General features: G+C 38.0%; 1 protein-coding gene across 1 annotated transcript; it reads right to left on the reverse strand.

Annotated features, from left to right (window-relative positions):
* Positions 1 to 1035: 1035 nt before the first annotated feature.
* Positions 1036 to 1626, reverse strand: LOC132057818 (uncharacterized). Its single transcript, XM_059450417.1, has one exon. The coding sequence runs from the start codon at positions 1624 to 1626 to the stop codon at positions 1036 to 1038; it is 591 nt and encodes a 196-aa protein (XP_059306400.1).
* Positions 1627 to 17671: the final 16045 nt, after the last annotated feature.

Below are 17671 nucleotides of genomic sequence, written 5' to 3' on the forward strand. Positions count from 1 at the left end.
TATCGGCCACTTGGATGTCCTCGATGGCCTTGATTTTATCTGGGTTAATTTTTATCCCTCGGTTTGACACCATGTAACTGAAGAACTTGCCCGAGCCTACTCCGAAGGCGTACTTCTCCGGATTCAACTTCATGTTGTATTTTCGAAGTATATCGAAGGTTTTCTACCAATGCTTTAAATGGTCCTCTGTTTCCAGGGACTTAACTAGCATGTCATCAATATAAACTTTCATTGTTTTCCTTATTTGTTCTTCGAACATCCGGTAACTAGGCGTTGATAGGTTGCTCCAGCGTTTTTTAGTCCGAATGACATTACATTGTAACAATATGTCCCATATCTAGTTATAAAAGAAGTTTTCTCTTAGTCCTCCAGGTCTAGTTGAATCTGGTTGTACCCGGAGTAAGCGTCAAAAAAACTTAGCATTTCGTGCCCTGCCGTAGCATCATATTTCGTGCCCTGCCGTCGCATCAATCATTCGACCAATGTGGGGTAAAGGAAATGAATCCTTCGAGCATGCTTTATTTAAATCTTTATAATCCACACACATTCTGAATTTATTAATTTTCTTAGGCATAACTACTACGTTAGCTAATCAGTCCGGGTATCTGACTTTCCGAATGGAACCTATTTTTAAAAGATTTGTTACCTCTTCTTTGACGAACTTACGCTTAACTTCGGTCTCCTTTACTACTTTACGGGGGGAAATTTTGATCAATACCTAGCTTGTGAGTCATCACCTCCGGTGGAATACCTGTTATGTCTAAATGAGATCATGCAAAACAATCGGCGTTAGTTTGAAGAAACTTAATTAATTTTTGCCTAAGCTTCGAGGTTACTCATGTGGCCAGGTATACCTTTCTATCCGGCAGATGTACGAACAAGATGATTTGTTCTAACTCCCCCACAGTCTCTTTGGTGGCATCCGAATCATCCGAAAACACGAACGACTGGGGAATACCGAAGTCATCTTCCTCAAAGTTTGTCGTTTCTTCATCTATCTCCGGGTTAAATAGGCCTGAGTCACGTGATTGCTATTTAGCATCTTTTCCATTGACTAACTTTTTTTATTGCCTTTAAAGATAGTGCCTTCAGTATTGGAGCTACTTCTTCAACTGTAAACATCTCCCTTGCAGCCGGCTGCTCCCTATGAATTGTTTTTACCCCCTCAGGGGTCGGAAATTTCAACATTTGGTGTAACATCAAGGGTACTGCCCTCATGTCGTGCATCCAAGTCCTACCAAGCAATGCATTGTATCTCATCTCTCCTTTGATGATGTAGAACTTCGTTTTTTGAACTGTCCCGACGGTATTCACTGGCAGAGTGATTTCCCCATTCTTAGTTTCACATGTCATGTTGAACCCGTTTAGAAACCGAGCTTCCAGCACAATTTGGTCCAACAGCCCTAGCTGCTCTACCACTTTCCAAAGGATAATATTGGTCGAACTACCTAGATCAATCAAAATACGCTTAACCTGAGATTTATTAATGAGGACAAAAATTACCAAAGCATAATTGTGGGGTTGAATGATGCCCTCCACATCCTCATCACTGAAGGAAATGGACTCCTCCGTACGCAATCCCTGGTTCTTTTTTTCCCGAGTGATTGAGACCTTTGTCCTCTTCATCATCGGACCTCGGGAATTTTTGCCCCGCCGATAATCATATTGATCACGTGTTGAGTGTCATGACTCAACCGATGAGTTGTGACGAGTGCCTGACTCCTATTGACCAAGCACCCCTATACTCGTAACTGAACATCACCGAATAACTGGAGGGCCCATATGACTCATAACTGAACCCTAATGACTCATACAAGAACAATATCAAGAACTATGCATCAAGAACTATCAGCCATCTGTGCATACATACATGTATGTACGGAAAAGAATAGTGCAAGCCGACTAGGCTGCTACATATGCTGTACACAAAAGAATGGGAGCCGACAAGGCTACATCACGTACCAACTACATACGACTGTCTACAGACCTTTAATGAAATAGAAAGCTATAGAAAGGATCGGACAGGGCCCCGCTATACCTATATATACACATATACGTCTCAAAATGGCATACCCAAATATACTGCAGCTCCAGATCAAGTGGAGCGCACTGACTGCCGCTGAGAGGAAGTCCTACTGAGCTGGACTGCCTGTCTGTCTACCTGAACCTGCGGGCATGAACGCAGCCCCCCGAGCAATAGGGGAGTCAGTATGGATAATGTACCGAGTATGTAAGGCATAAGAACATCAAGTATATAGAAATCATGAGATATATCTGAAATATGAAAGCTAATCTTAATAAATGAATGCATCTGTGGCTGATCATCTGGGAACACCTGAATAACTCTGTATAACACAAGAGTGCCTCGAAGGGCGTATGACATGCATAGGTCATAATATAACTGTCAGTGCTGAGGAACGTACAGCCCGATCCATATCCCATAAGTCAGTGCCGAGGAATGTACGACCCAATCCATACATCATAAGTCAGTGCCGAGGAACGTACGGCCCAATCCATATATCATATCATCAAGGTGCACCAGCTGATCAGGTGGTAATGCGTATATAACGCCTATCCCTTTCCCCATACCCCATATATATATATATATATATATATATATATATATATATATATATATATATATATATATAATATACGTGTATATAATGCCTTTTATGTCTCGGGGCAATATGCATATGTATAGTGAATGCCATGGATAAGTATAATGAGTAACTAGAACTCTCAGAGTGACATAAGGTCGTACTACCTCCGATAGACATCTTTTGAGCTAACATCATCAATATAAAAAAAAAACTCAAGACCCAAGATCAAAAGCAACAATCATGACAAGGGGTATAAGGCCATCAAAGACTGAGGAACTCCTAGTGCTTCTAAGAGTAGAGTAATATGGAAGCTCGTTTATACGTTTGATCGTTCATGTCATAAGATCATGCCAAACTGAAGGCAAGGATAGACTTAACATACCTCGAAGTGTATCTAATCGTCCAACTTCTACTTCTCGAACTCGTAAGTCTACCATCAAGATAACATAGGCTACAATTAGACCATTTACCTTACTTATTAACCAATTTAAGTACGAAGAGAGTTTAACGAATTGCGGATAACATCTCCCTTGTAAACTTAGCAACCCTACAACTTCCAATTCCATCAACATCAACAACAATACCAACAACCACAATAACAACACTTACATACCAAAATATAATCAAATCTATTCCAAATCATCTCTCAAAATAACCCTTAACCCTAACTTTACCCTTATTCAACTTCCCACTTCCTTAACTATATTTCTTCACTTAAATCACTAAAATTCTTGATACTTAGCTCAAACACAAAGGTGGGAATCATAAACATACCTTGAGGGGACTAAAATACCAAGAATCAACTTCAACTCCAACTTCCAAGCTTCACAACTTTGATGGAACCCTAGGAGTAACTTTCCCTTCACAAGCTCGGGTTTAGGGGGGCTCGGATGTTACCAATTCTCCACTAATATGATGGAAATTATAGAGAGGAAATATTCTAGGGATTTCTTTGTTTTGGGAGTGTAAAATAAGGAAATAAAATATGAGGGCTCCATATATATAGGGGGACAAAACAGTCCCAGTGGTTGTGGGTCGACGAGCAGGTCGAGGGTTCTGTCGACACGTCGACGGTCGTCGACTTGCACCGTCCCCTTACCACCTGAGATTCAGGGGCTACTACTAGTTGATGATGTGAAGGGCGCCGGCATCAACATGTTAACGGGCCGTCCCTTTGCGTCGTCAATGTACACTGAGGCCTGAATTCCCTGAGTCACCTAGTTCATGTCGATTCGATTCGTTCCACTTCTAATCCTATCATATTGCAAAGAATGCATACTTATACTTTTGTACGTGCGAGGTAAAGCACTCAATATCTCAAAAATTTGGGTGCGGATTTCCATGCTAAGGGCATAAACCACCAACAAGCCAAAGACTTCCTTGCGATGAAAACGGGAAGTGTAACATTGAGGTTCCACGGGTTCGGCCTACTTATTTTCTTCCCTGCTTTTGTAATTTCCTTTTTCCCAGTCACTTAAGAATTCGACCAACCCTTTTCGATTTATCTGCATTTCTGCTTCGGTTGCCGAACCAGGTGGGAGCTCGAGTTGATCATCCTCCACTCAAATTTTGGACTCGTATCTATTTTAGACATTAGCCCATGTCACTGCCTCGTATTCTAACAAGTTCTCCTTTAGTTTAAATGAGGCGGTGGAAATCTGAGGGTTTATCCCCTTGGTAAAATCTTGTGCTACCCATTCCTCCGAAACCAGGGCAAAAGCATTCGTTCCTTCTATAATCTTGATACGAATTCTCGTAGTAATTCATTATCCTTTTGGGCGATTCTGAATATATCGACCTTTCTTGCTTGAACCTTCCAAGCTCCAATATGAGCCTTTATAAAAGTGTCTGCAAGCATTTCAAATGAGTTAACAGAATGTCCAAGAAGCATAGAATACTATGTCATTGACACTTTGGACAATGTCTCGCCGAACTTCTTTAGCTGCACCGACTCAATCTCATCTTCTTCGAGATTATTGCCTTTTATGGCACAAGTATAGGAAGTCACATATTCTTGTATATCCCTCATTCCATCATACTTAAGAATGTCCGGCATCTTAAACCTCTTCGGGTTCAACTTCAGGGCCGTGCTCAGCGGATAAAACCTTTGACGGTATCTTTTGGAATTCAGCCCTCTCAGGATCGGTTGGGCCCCGGGGATCTGTTCTACTCTTGAATTATAAGTTTTAACCTTTTTCTCATTGGTGTCGATCCGTTTGGCCAGTGCTTCAAGCATTTTCAGGACTTCGGACGACCCATTGGAGCCCGATCCGTTGTCGTAGTCAGCGACTTGATCATTCCTGCAGACCAGTTCGCCTATTTGGCTCTGTCCCTCTGTGCTTGTGCCTGTGTTCTTCTTTTGGAGTTGAGCTATAGCCGTCCGTTTTTCCTGCAACATATAAAAAATTAAGCGTAAGTTAATTTCTTCTCGGGTATCACCCGGTGCCTTTCGTACATAAGCCCGCAGTGAAATCATGGGGTTATTGCTATTGGACAGATCATTAGGCTGATTGCCGTCGACATTTAGGTTGACAGAGTCATTCGAATTGATAACATTTGGATCAGTGGGGTGAACGCCAATTGGATCTTGGGGTAACTCGTCGACCGGCACCCCGTTGTTGTTGTTTTCGCCGCGGTGACCTAGTTCACCATTATTATTCAAGTGAATAGATTGGCTACTGTTTGACATTTTGAGGTTAACCTAAAATCACAAACTTCAAGAGAACAAGAGAAAGTAGGGTTGTAAACAAATCAACACTATTATCCTTAGCCCCATGGTGGGTGCCAAACTGTTTACCCCTAAAAAGGTAGCAATTGAATTTGTACGCGGTTTAAAGGATACGTGGTTTGATTTTTTGTTAAACGTAATAAAACAAGAAATAACAATCAATTGGATATAGTAAATAAAGAAAATGATAGCCTGTATCGTGTGTAACGCCACTGGAAAATTGGTCCGGTTCGGAGTATAGAACTATGAACCCAAGCCAAATTAAAAGAGAACTTATGCTTTCTTGAGAGAGATGTTACAAAGTAAGAGTATGTGTAGGCGTAAAGAAAATCAGAGCTAAAATAAGAGGGTTTCATCCCCTTTAATAGTTACAAGAATGGGCCTTCCCTTCAGCTGACACCTAATTTTTGACCTCCCGTAATTTATTTTGATTACTCAAAGTCCTTGGATAACAACAACAACAACCCAGTGAAATCCCACAACGTGGGGTCTGGAGAGGGTAGAGTGTACGCAGACCTTACTCCTACCAAGGTAGGACGGCTTCCGAAAGACCCTCGGCTCAATAAAAAGCATAAAAAAGGTCAGATAAGGCTAAGAAATTTAATGTGATATGAAAATGCAAATAACGAAAGTGACACAAATAAAATAGGATAATCAAAGTACAGAAAATAACAGATAATAGCAGAAAAACATATAATAGGATAAAAAAGTCCTTGGATAACAAATAAAATAATTTTGCACATTCGCAGAGAACCTGGATAATTTTGCATAATTATCCAGGCCATTATTTACTATTATAATTTAATAAGGGAACCCTCGAGGCTCTATTAATTACTCAATGATTTTATTTGCAATTTGCAGTATTTACAACATTTTGTATAAAATATTTTTAATTTATCAAATGCAGGACAATTTTAAACAATTTTTCATTTAATTAATTCAGAAATTAAATAAGAGAAGCAATTTATTTTATTTATCCAAGGAGTTCAAGTAAATTAATAAAATTACTATTTTACCCCTCAAGCTTTGAATTTTGCCTGTTTATTTGTTTATTTTTATTTTTGACCAAAATTGTATTGACAAAATACAATTTCATTAAATTTCTAAGTTCCAACATAAATGACCTCCCCGTAATTAACCAATTCATGGTTCAAGATGAGCCGAGGTCATTTTACAATTCTAGCCCCCCCAAATAACTTTAATTGCGATGCCCAATCAATTGGCAAATTAATTAAGGTTATTAATGCAAATTAGTTTTAACTGGTAAAATTAATACCAAATTGAGACTATATTTCTAATAATTAAATTATTTAGCAATAACTAAATAATTTGATAAAGGGAATTTCTGATTTTTTGTTGCAAAGGTTATAATTGCAAACCTTCTAGTTAATTTTCGACCAATTCAGGTCATACTTGCAAAAAGGATTCGATTTATTAGCTTTTAAATAATTTGATTTGCATAAATTGATGTCTTTTAACTAATTAGTCTTCAATTTCTTATTTTTATTTCTGTGCTGTTTTTGCGTTTGCCAATTTTACCCCTACATAGGCATATACACCTGATATATATTCTTATATGAAATGTATATCAAGGGCATTTTTTTAAAAAATGTCGGGCCTGGGGTCGTTGGGCATTTGAGGGACTTATTTTAAGAAGAAAAAAAAATGGGCCGAGCCCGGTTCAATCGGACCAACCCGACCCAAGTCATAATAATAATAATACTTCCCCCATCACGGAAGAGCCTAGAAGGCTCCCCCATTTCCCGCTGCCTTCACCCGTTTAGGGTTGAGGTAGGAGCGTAAGGTGGCGGCGTGGACACTCCTCCTCCGCGCACCACCCCCACCTGCTTGTCCCATTGCCACCAACCTCGAGCCCCTCCCCCCGGTAAGCTTGCTTCTCTTTTGTATATGTACGTTGCCCTGTTTTTCTTCGGATAGTTGTGTTCGTCAATATCCTCCTCCATGGAGGGGATCTTGGCCGTAGAACCTTTGTCCCACATCAATATTTCAACTAGGTTACATAGTTTGGGGTTTTCTATAAAAACCCCTAGTTTCAATGAAAGGAGGTCAGAAAAAATAGGGATAAAAATAGTTATAAAGAATTTAAAGGCTTGAAAGAATTAGTCTTGAAATAGTTGAAGTTTTTTTCTCAAAATTTCTTAAGGTTCTTCATTTATTCGAAAACCTAGTCCTAAAACTTTTGTGTTTTCTTTGTCTTTTTGGCATTTTCTGGGCTCGAGTCTGTAGAAGGGTCTTCCAAGTTCGAATTTGGTCTTGGCTGTGCCAACAAAAGGTAATATTCTCTCTTGTTTTTTTTTTTTTTTTTTTATATATAGTCTTAGTCTTTTAAATGCCTATTCTAGTTAATTTCAAGAGTTTGTGGTTTTGTTAGTTAATGTCGATCATATTATGGTTACATGTGTTTAGATGTTTGGATTTAGTTATCTATTTAGTAATGTTGCAATTTGTTACCTATGGTGTGTTTAATGTGCTTATTGTTTAGTCTAGTTTGATGTAGGCATTAGTGATATTTAGTTAAGTTTGGATTCATTATATGCCCTGAATTTGTTGTTCTAATTTTCCTTTGTGGCTATCTGAATTCTGATGAGATGAATCAACTTAGTATGCTTGCTTTCTTGGAACTAGTTTAAATAGGATTGATGTCAAGTTTAGCTAAGACGATAACTTAATTGATGTCCATATATGTACGATTTTATTTGTATGTATTTGTAAATGTATGCAACTCATATTATAATGGAACTTTTGGATTAGACGTCTTAGGATAACGGTTCCTATATCGTTCAGACAACCTTAGGCCCCCAAAGATTTCCAAAACCACAGCAAATCTCTATAACATTTTTTCGCTAAATTAAAATTGGGTACGCAAGTTGTTTTTAACTAAATAAGTCTTAAATGAACTTTGCATTTTTTGAACTAAAAATAGCAAAAGGATCCAGTGCTAACGAGTTTTAAGCTATGGTAGAAAAAGGGGGGATTTCTGATAAAACTCTTACCATTCTTCTAGAAAAAGGAGATGAAATGTTCAAACAAAGTTTTAAGGCCACAATTCAGTCTAATACATAAAACTTGGGCCCAATGCCCATGAGACTTTTATTAAATCATACGGCATATACTCCTTTTATATAAATTTTTCCGGAAAACATAGCGTTTTAAAATTAGGTAAGTAAGTTTTTACTCGAATTGGGATCATGATCTTCAACAAAAAGGTGTCGTTTTTTACTCATCCGTGTCCTCTCTTTAAAAAGAAAAAAAAAAACAAACCCCTTCCCCCTTAATAAATTTGGGTCAAATAAAGGCCAAAAGATGAGTATATACAGCCAGTGTATACCACCTCTAATAATAGGAAAACACTTTTTTTTTTAAATCGTCGTAATATAAAGAATTCCGGATAAGACTAAACGTATTAAGACGGATCAACCCGAGACAGAGTATGAGTATAAGCATGAATCATAACCACTTTCGTTATAAAAAAAAACCCAAGATATATGTATTCCTAATATAAAGGAAGACTATTTGTATTCGGATATTATAAATAAAAAACTACGATACCCTGTATATAAGGGGGATATGTTCAAACTTCTTTCCAAAAAAAAAAACGATATGCCAAATTACAAAAAATGACAGTTTCTATGCGATAATAAACACAAAATGGAACTAAGGAAATACTTATACTTTGGTATTCGAAGGTAATCGTATAGTAGGCTCCTTATTTGTTAACACCTTCAAGAGGATCATCGTATTTATTTGATTATGAAGGTTTTTTCATGGTATTTGAATAAACCCTTCAAAATCGATTTTTCTAATTTCCTAAAAATTAGGTGGCGAATCTTTTTCAAAACAAAGTCCGAAAGAGCACCAACGAGTTCGTAGTAGCCTTTTGCGCCCTATCCCCACGTGAAAAGCCAACCGTTAGACCTTCAACCCTAAAAGCCTAATAAAACCCTAACACTTAAAGACGACACCTGCAAAGTGGTGATTGACTTTAAAAGAGGAAATCTTTGCCCCGTGACGGATTCTTAGCATGTCACTTATAGTCTCTAGTGTCATTTTTCTTAAAAGGTATCCGCTATATGGGTTCGTCCTTGAGCATTAATTTGATGTGTCAAACTTAATCCAACGCCTACATCTCTCCTATCTCTAACCTCTCGTCTTTAAACTAGTTTTAAACACATATCTTTGATTTACCGAGTTTGAAAATCGTGCCAACATGTTTTGAACATTCAAATATCTTTTTGAAATAGTTGGTTATAATGACCAGTTTGCTCGTTATTGCATTTTTGACACTTTTGACCCTTTCCCGAGCGTGGTGAGCTCACTTTTGACCCGAGGAGACCATTGACATGCTTCCCGAGGTGTTTAGATTTGATTCAGGCGACTTGTTGTGAAATTTTGGCTCAAGGAGAAAAAGAGTTGACTCAAAATTGATTTTTTCCATTTGTGTCCTCTCACTCTAATCTATAATTTAGAACTTGTGTGTATATACGGTCCTATTCCAATGGTTTTTTGATTAAGTTTGAAAATTAAAAATCGAGGTATCGGGATGTTTGACTTGGTCAACGAGACCTCCGTTAAAAACGCTTATTCTTTGAGCGTGTTTTTATGTGTGTACGTATATGGTTTGTGAGGATGGTCTCGGGAGTTAGTCAAAAATTCGGGTTGAGTTGTGAAAATAATAGTTCCTGAATTGATCTTTAAGCTACAAAACTGATTTCTCCAAATCTTCTTTCTTATAAAAACCTCAATAAAGATGGATAAGTTTTCAATGTCTTAGGGGCAATTAATGATATAAAATCACAAGTCTTTTCATTCATTTATTATTCTGAAAGTGGTTCATACGAGGGAAGAGATTCTAGAGGATTCTTGGAGAAGATTCTTGATGGTAAGTCCTAGTAATCTCCTTACTAATTCATTATTCCTAATCATCTTAGAACCCCTTTTTCCTTGTTAGTTCATTAGTAATGGATGATTAAAGTGGGTTTGATGGATATTCTACCTAGGCTTTTAAATGATGAAATTGATTACGTTTATGCTAGATTATGATGTATCTAAGGTTGTTTATCTTCCATTATTAGTGTGTGCTTACCTATAGACTTAGGATTTATACCATTTGTTTTGCCTGGATTATGTGAATTTGGCTAAATCCTTGAGTTAATTTAGCAATTAGTTGATGGGTTTTGATCACCTAGTGTTTAATTGAATATATCACCCCCTGAATTTTTCATTTTGACCTTATGAGCCCCGTTTCCCCAAATTCTAGGGTTGGTTTAAGTCACCTCTGAGTTGTGTACGGAGGGACTGATTATGGAACATGGTAAGTCACCACTTTTGTTTTTGATATGGAACACTATTGTACTTTGGAAAATTAGGTCCTTCTCTTTTCTTGCATGGACTCTTCCCCCATGGATTCCATATTTACTTCGTATTGCAATTTGTATTCTTTTTCTTTCAAAACATTGCGTTATGGCTATATTGTGATGATCTGGTGATTTACTTGTGTTGTTTATTTTCAGATTGGATATGTTGAGACTTGTCACCCTTGGACTTGTATGCTTCAACCTAGGTGATGATGTGTTCTTGGTTCTGACTTGTGTTTAACTTATACTTGTTGATTTATCTGCTTGTCTTATTTTATTGTTTGAATTATGTTAGCTAAACTTAGTCACCTATGAACTAATCAATTGCATTCTTTTATGAATGCATTCCATTTAAGTTGGATATTTTCTTTCTTGGGCGATAGTCACCTCGAGGATGTTGATGTCTAAATTCTAAATGAGCACGAGACGTCCGCCGACTTGAAGTGTGTGTCTTATTTATGTCTTATTTCTATCTAACTTTGGACATATTGGACTTGATGTATTATTGATATTCGAAACTTGTAGATTTTAGTTAGATGCTCTTGTATGACCGACCAAATCATGGGCGGATTTCATTTAGAAGATTGTTTATATTATAATTGTGAGACTTTCGCTATTTTACTTCTTCTGCTGCATTCTATTTATTTGTGAATGTGAGTTAAATTCTTTGCCTCTTTCCCGCACGACTTATTGAAATTGGATCGTGACAAGTTGGTATCGGTATGTTACATGTTATAATACAAGAGCTTTTTCTTCCTAAAAGCTCCATAATTATCCGCGAAAGGCTATAAGACATTTAGAAAACTTTCAATTCTTTTATTCTCTCGCGCGACTTTATCAAATTGGTATCTAGTCGATTTCAATTCGTATTTGAACTTTCTTATCTCAATCACCCACGGAGGGTGGAAACTTGAATTCTTAGAATGTTGATAATGACATGTTTGAAATGGTACGAGATGTGTTTTGCAATTTGGGCCCGTGATTCAGAGTAATCACTAGTTATTCTTGGTTTTGATTGTATGGAGTCGTGACTAGACTCGATTGCTGTGTGGAGTCGCGATTAGACTCGTTTATTATGGAAATTCGTGAGAAATTGAAAGATAGTTCAAAGCTTACATGGTCTCTATGTTTTAGTGTTGGGTTGCTCGGAAGTGACAAAGTGCATTTATGGCTTAACAATATTTGGTTGCTCAATGATATGATCGGTATGACTTTAGCTTCGTGAAGGCCTTATGATGGTACGCGGACATGGTTATACTAATGAGAAAGGTCGACGATTCGGTAACGGGAGTATTAGACTCTCGGTATGTGAGAACAAGTATAAGTTCGGTGATGACATCGAATGTGGACAACTTGTGCGATCATCGGGAATAAAGAAAAGATTGGGACCCAGGACATGAAGGAAGACTTTTGTGGGAATCTCAAAATTGAGACCAATATCTTGGACATGTGTATTTTTTGAGAGATCGAAGGGAAGAATTGGTATCTGGCATGGTTGTTAGGATAAGGTTGCGACTGGTGCTAAAGGTTATTCTTAATATAATTAAGTGAATGCTGGGCGTATGCGATAAGTTAATGACTTGAAGACTTACCTTTGTTCACTTAGATGGGAGGAGAAGCATTGATAATGTTTTATTGTTGTCGGGCTTAATAGATGATTAGTTTAGAGGATCGAGTGGATTTGAGCGTTTGTTGGTTAATAGTGATAAAAGTGAGTTGAATGAAAATACGAGAATTGGAGGATTACAATGAGACATCTTGCTATCGGGTTCAGGGGATTAAGGTTCGTAAGACTTGAGGTAAGATAATATGGGTTTTCGAGTCGTGTTTGGATTATGGGGAAATTATAACATGATGTGCAGTAAAGTTTAAATTCAATCTGTCTTTGATATATGTAGAAAGGAATTTTATTTGTGATGTATTAGTAAATGTATGCAAGTGGGCTTGAGAGTTTATGGATGATTTGGAATGTTTGGATTATATCATAGTCTTAGGATAACGGACTAAGGTTGGGAACCTATATTCGTTGTGTAAAATTGTCTAGGTCCCCACTAGTGATGTTAGAAGAGGGATTGGCGTGCGAGTTGTTAGATCTTGATATAATTGAGGTAAGAGGTTTCTTCGAGGACTAGTAATTTAAAGATTTGAGTAAGGGATTCGTACATGGATACTTGAAATGGTAGATTTTTAACTAAGTTCGGGATAACATTTTCAAATGAGCAAGGCTTTGCATTTTTTGAACTAAAAAATATTAAAAGGATCCGTTGTGTGATACGAGTTTTTGAGAGTGTTCATGGTAGAAAAACTCTAATGGGTGGGTGGTATGATCCTATCTTACCATTCTTCTAGAAAAAGGAGATTATGGTTATGTTCAAACAAAGTAGATTTAGGATTGACTACGGTATTGGTGATCGTGAATTGATTAGAAACTTGGGAAATTAATGAGTCGAGAAAAGGTTATTAAATCGATACGGCATATACTACATCTTATATAACGAGAGTCTATTTGGATTGTGGCATCGTGGTCTTGCATATTAGGTAAGTAAGTTTTTATGTGAGCATAAGGGATCAAGTCTTAGAACTAAGTGATAAGGTGTCAATTTTTAAGATCCGTCGGCCTAGCAATAAACATTAAAAAACCGACATGTTGAGATTATAAGAAGTGATATGATGGTACACCATTGGAAAAGTTCGTAACATTTTATAGCGGATGAGTTAGTGTGCCTTAAGAGAAACGATTATGAAATTCCGATCATGTGAGGCTTGATTTATGTTTTTGGGGAAGGACCTTGCTCGTGGTAATACAATATGATTGCAAATACTATTGACTAGATAGTTTAGGTAAGCGCTTTTGGTTATTAAGGACTTGGGGACAATTGCGTGAGATTTCGAGCGGCAGTGTAAGATTTGATACTTTCGGAGAATTTATGAACATATCGAGGTGATAATATAAGCGGTTCGATTGTTTTATAATTACTATATGAGGCATCAGTTTTGCGTCGAAAGTTCGGGGTTGTATCGAATTTGCGTATCGGGTAAAGGTTGAGAAACATAAGTTTGATATCGTAAAGTATATCTCTTCGGTACTAAGTTGATAGCTTGGATAAGACTCAACTTGTGGAGTCAAAAATAATAGACAGGATTTGTTATGTGTGGTATGACTGTGATTGGTTTCCAAATTCAAAGTCAGTTCTAATGACTATCGGTAATATTTGAGGGTTGGGCATTCGTTCAGGGTCAGCGTTGTTCGAGTGAAGCTGAAAAGTCTATGATTACACTTCCAGGAAGATATCTAAGAACTCGAAGTGTTTCAGCTCAGAATTGAGATATGACAGATTTACCGAGCTTTGTCAGGGTTTTCTAGTGGATTTGATGATACTTTTTGAGATCAGTTATTTGGACAGAATAATGGTATACAATGAGCTGAGTACAGATTTCAGGAGGAACTATTGTGCAAAAGGTCTTTTTAATGATCAGATAGACTTTGCTCGGCGAGATATTCAGTGGTATGGTTCCTGTATTGTGATTTGAAGGTTTAACAAGGTTTGGAAACTGGCCAAGTTGGCTGCCGGTAAGATCAGTTGATGAAATTGCGTAGGGATCGCAGATGGATCAAGGATTCTATCTGACGAGAGTAAGTTATGATTTCAGAATTTTGGTATGTGTATTCATGTGTTTCTAAGAAATCGTGGTGCGAGTAACGGCTTTAGAAGATGTGGGAGAAGGAGTTAGCAGAATCAGAGTATTTTATCGGTTCAGAATGGGCCATGGTTGTGACCATGTTTTAAAGGATTGCATTAGTTTGGGAAGTAGTTGTGGGGCCTATTGATTGCGTTCAAAGTTGTAGTTTTATCAAATTAGAGAATTCGAGTAAATCGATTCGCTTATTCGAGGATAAGTTGTGAAGGAAATTTGAATGTGGAGATACGAGAACTAGAGCTTGAGCTAAGTTAGAGAGTTGTGACTGGTAGGGTGAACGATCAGGTTTTAATGTTAAACCTGGCAAGCGTGTCTTCCGATTTGGGAAGGAGGGCAAGTGAGCCCATTGGCCGTTGTGACGACCCATTGTTTTTCACCAGATTTGTCGAATGTTCATCGGGTTTTTCCATGTTTTTGTATTGTAGAAGTACCGTTCTAGTGGTTTCTGTATCATTCGTTGGGATTCAGTTTTGTTCGATAAGAATCTTTCCTGTAAGGAGAAGTCCGACATGCATAGCCGATATCTTCAGTTATTGTCGATTCGAGCATTTTTCATCCTCTCTTCCTTATCGCTCAAGGACGAGTGATTGTTTAATGGTATCCGATGTACTGAACCATTTGGTCGTTAACATTTTCGGCATTGGGTAAACGGACCTTTTCGGTGTTTAGATTTGATTGGAGCGACTTTTTGTGAAAGTTTGGCTTAAGAGAAAAAGAGTTGACTCAAAGTTGACTTTTGGGTCTTTTAGTCCGTCGACTCGAGAGTCTTGTGTGTATATCTGGTTGGGCTCCCAACACTCGGGTGCATTTTGGGACTTGGGTTGGGAAATAGGAATCGAGGTATCAGGTGTTGACTCGGTCAACGAGACCTCCGTTGGGAGTTCCGAGGCCACGACTGTGTTCGTAGCGTGCTTTTATGTGTGTCTGTGTATATGGTTTCTGAGCAGATGGTCTCGGGAGTTAGTCGAAAATTCGGGTTGAGTTGTGAAAATTGGAATAGTTTCTGGTGTCTGGTGCCCGCTTTGGTGGCACCAGCACCGTGGCAGCGATACCGCTATAGTGGTAACCCTACTTTGTGAAGCGGCCCATGCCATTTAGGCATGACGATTATGTGGTCAAGGGACCGGCGGGGCGGTGCCGAAGGGTCGAATGACCGCGGAAGCCGTGTGATCGGAGTAGTATTTGAGGGCAATTAAGTATATAAAACCCTAAGAGGACTCTTGGAGAAGATTCTTGGGGAGAAATTCTAGAGGATTCTTGGAGAAGATTCTTGGTGGTAAATCCTTCTAGTCTCCTTACTAATTCATTATTCCTAATCATCTTAGAACCCCTTTTTCCTTTTTAGTTCATTAGTAATGGAAGATTAAAGTGGGTTTGATGGATATTCTACCTAGGCTTTTAAATTATGAAATTGATTGGGTTTATGATGTATCTAAGGCTGTTAATCATATATCTTCCATTATTAGTGTTGAATTCTTGAATCTAAGAGTTAGGTTTATACCTAAAATTGGGGGTTTTGCTTGAATTTCGAATTTGGCTGAATCCTTGAGTTAATTTAGCAATTAGTTGATGGGTTTTGATCACCTAGTGTTTAATTGGATATTTTACCCCCGAGTTTCCCGTTTTGACCTTGTAGCCTCGTTTTCCCAAATTCTAGGGTTGGTTTTTTTTTTACCTAAATTGAATGATAGCAATATATGTATCGATCTTCATGATTTTTAATCTAGATTTTGAATATGCCTAGAATTTCTTGATCTTAAGGCTCAGCAGAAGGGAAAAGCTAAGGAGTGACTGTTGGTGTTATTGTTGTTCGGCCTTCCAGGTACGTTATGGCTTACCTTTTGGTGAGACTTCGTTTAGCGAAGCATATATTTAGATGATATTATCGGAGAAAGCATGTAAGCCTTTGGGTATGAAGTTGGGTTGGATGTTTCTTTAGGGTTTGGTATTGCTTGTGACTTGTTAATCGGGCTAGTGGCTTGTAGACTTCATACCACCATGTTTGGTATGTTGTGTATAAATTGGTGGATTGTTTGTGAATTGGGAGTAAATCGGAATGATGAAATTACTTGATATTGATATCGGTACTTAGTGTACTCCTCGTTATTGGTATAGCCATTTTGGGATAGCTGGCTCTAATTGTTATGAAAATTGGAGATTCATTATGATAACTGCGTGGATCATTTGTTGACGATATGGGTGCGCTGTGTGTGGCGCAACTTGAACTTGATATTATTCATTGTTGTACTTGCATCGTTCCATCTTCATTTCATATTTGATGCGCTATGTGTGGAACAACTTGAGCTTGATATTATTCATTGTTTGTACTTGCATCATTCCATATTCATTTCATATCATTTTATTATGCTATGTGACTGGCACTAGTGATGGAAACAAGAAGGAACATTGATGATTATGGAACATGGTAAGTCACCTCTGAGTTGTGTGCAGAGGGACCGATATGGAACATCGACATTGCGATACTTGTGGAAAATTGGGTCCTCTGAGCTATGTGGGAGTGACGGTGCATGGACTCCGTGGGTCCCCCATGGGTTGTGCTGCCAAGACGTCAATACTTTCGTCCGGAGTACATGCGTACACAGCATTGCATTGCATTTGCATTCATACATCATTGCATTGCATTGCATTGCATTATGGCTATATTGTGATGATCTGGTTATTTACTTGTATTGTTTAGTTTCGGATTGGATATATTGAGACTTGGCACCCTTGGGCTTAGATGCTTCAACCTAGGTGATGACGTCTACTTGGTTCTGACTTGTGTTTGACTTATACTTGTTAATTTATCTACTTGTCTTACTTTATTGTCTGAATTATGTTAGCTAAACTTAGTCGGCCTATGATACCTACCAGTACTATGGTTTTGTACTAACCTGCACTTGCTGCATTCTTTTATGAATGCAGAATTTCAGGTTGGATATACTTCTGTTTCTCGTGGCTGATAGTCGCCTCGAGAGTTGCTTAGAGTCTACAGGGTGAGCACGAGACGTCCGCCGACTTGAAGATTCCTCTTATTTATGTCTTATTTCCTATTCCGAGACATATTCGGACTTGATGTATTATTGATATTCCAGACTTGTAGATTTTAGTTAGATGCTCTTGTATGACCAGACTAGGTATTGGGGCGGATTTCGTTTACTTCCTCATTTTCTTATTTATATTATAATTGTGAGACTTTCGCTATTTTACTTCTTCCGCTATTTTCTATTTATTTGTGAATGTTGAGTTAAAAGTTCGCCTATCGA

The sequence above is a fragment of the Lycium ferocissimum genome, chromosome 5 (genome assembly GCF_029784015.1).
Source record: "Lycium ferocissimum isolate CSIRO_LF1 chromosome 5, AGI_CSIRO_Lferr_CH_V1, whole genome shotgun sequence".
In the NCBI taxonomy this organism is placed as follows: Eukaryota; Viridiplantae; Streptophyta; class Magnoliopsida; order Solanales; family Solanaceae; genus Lycium; species Lycium ferocissimum.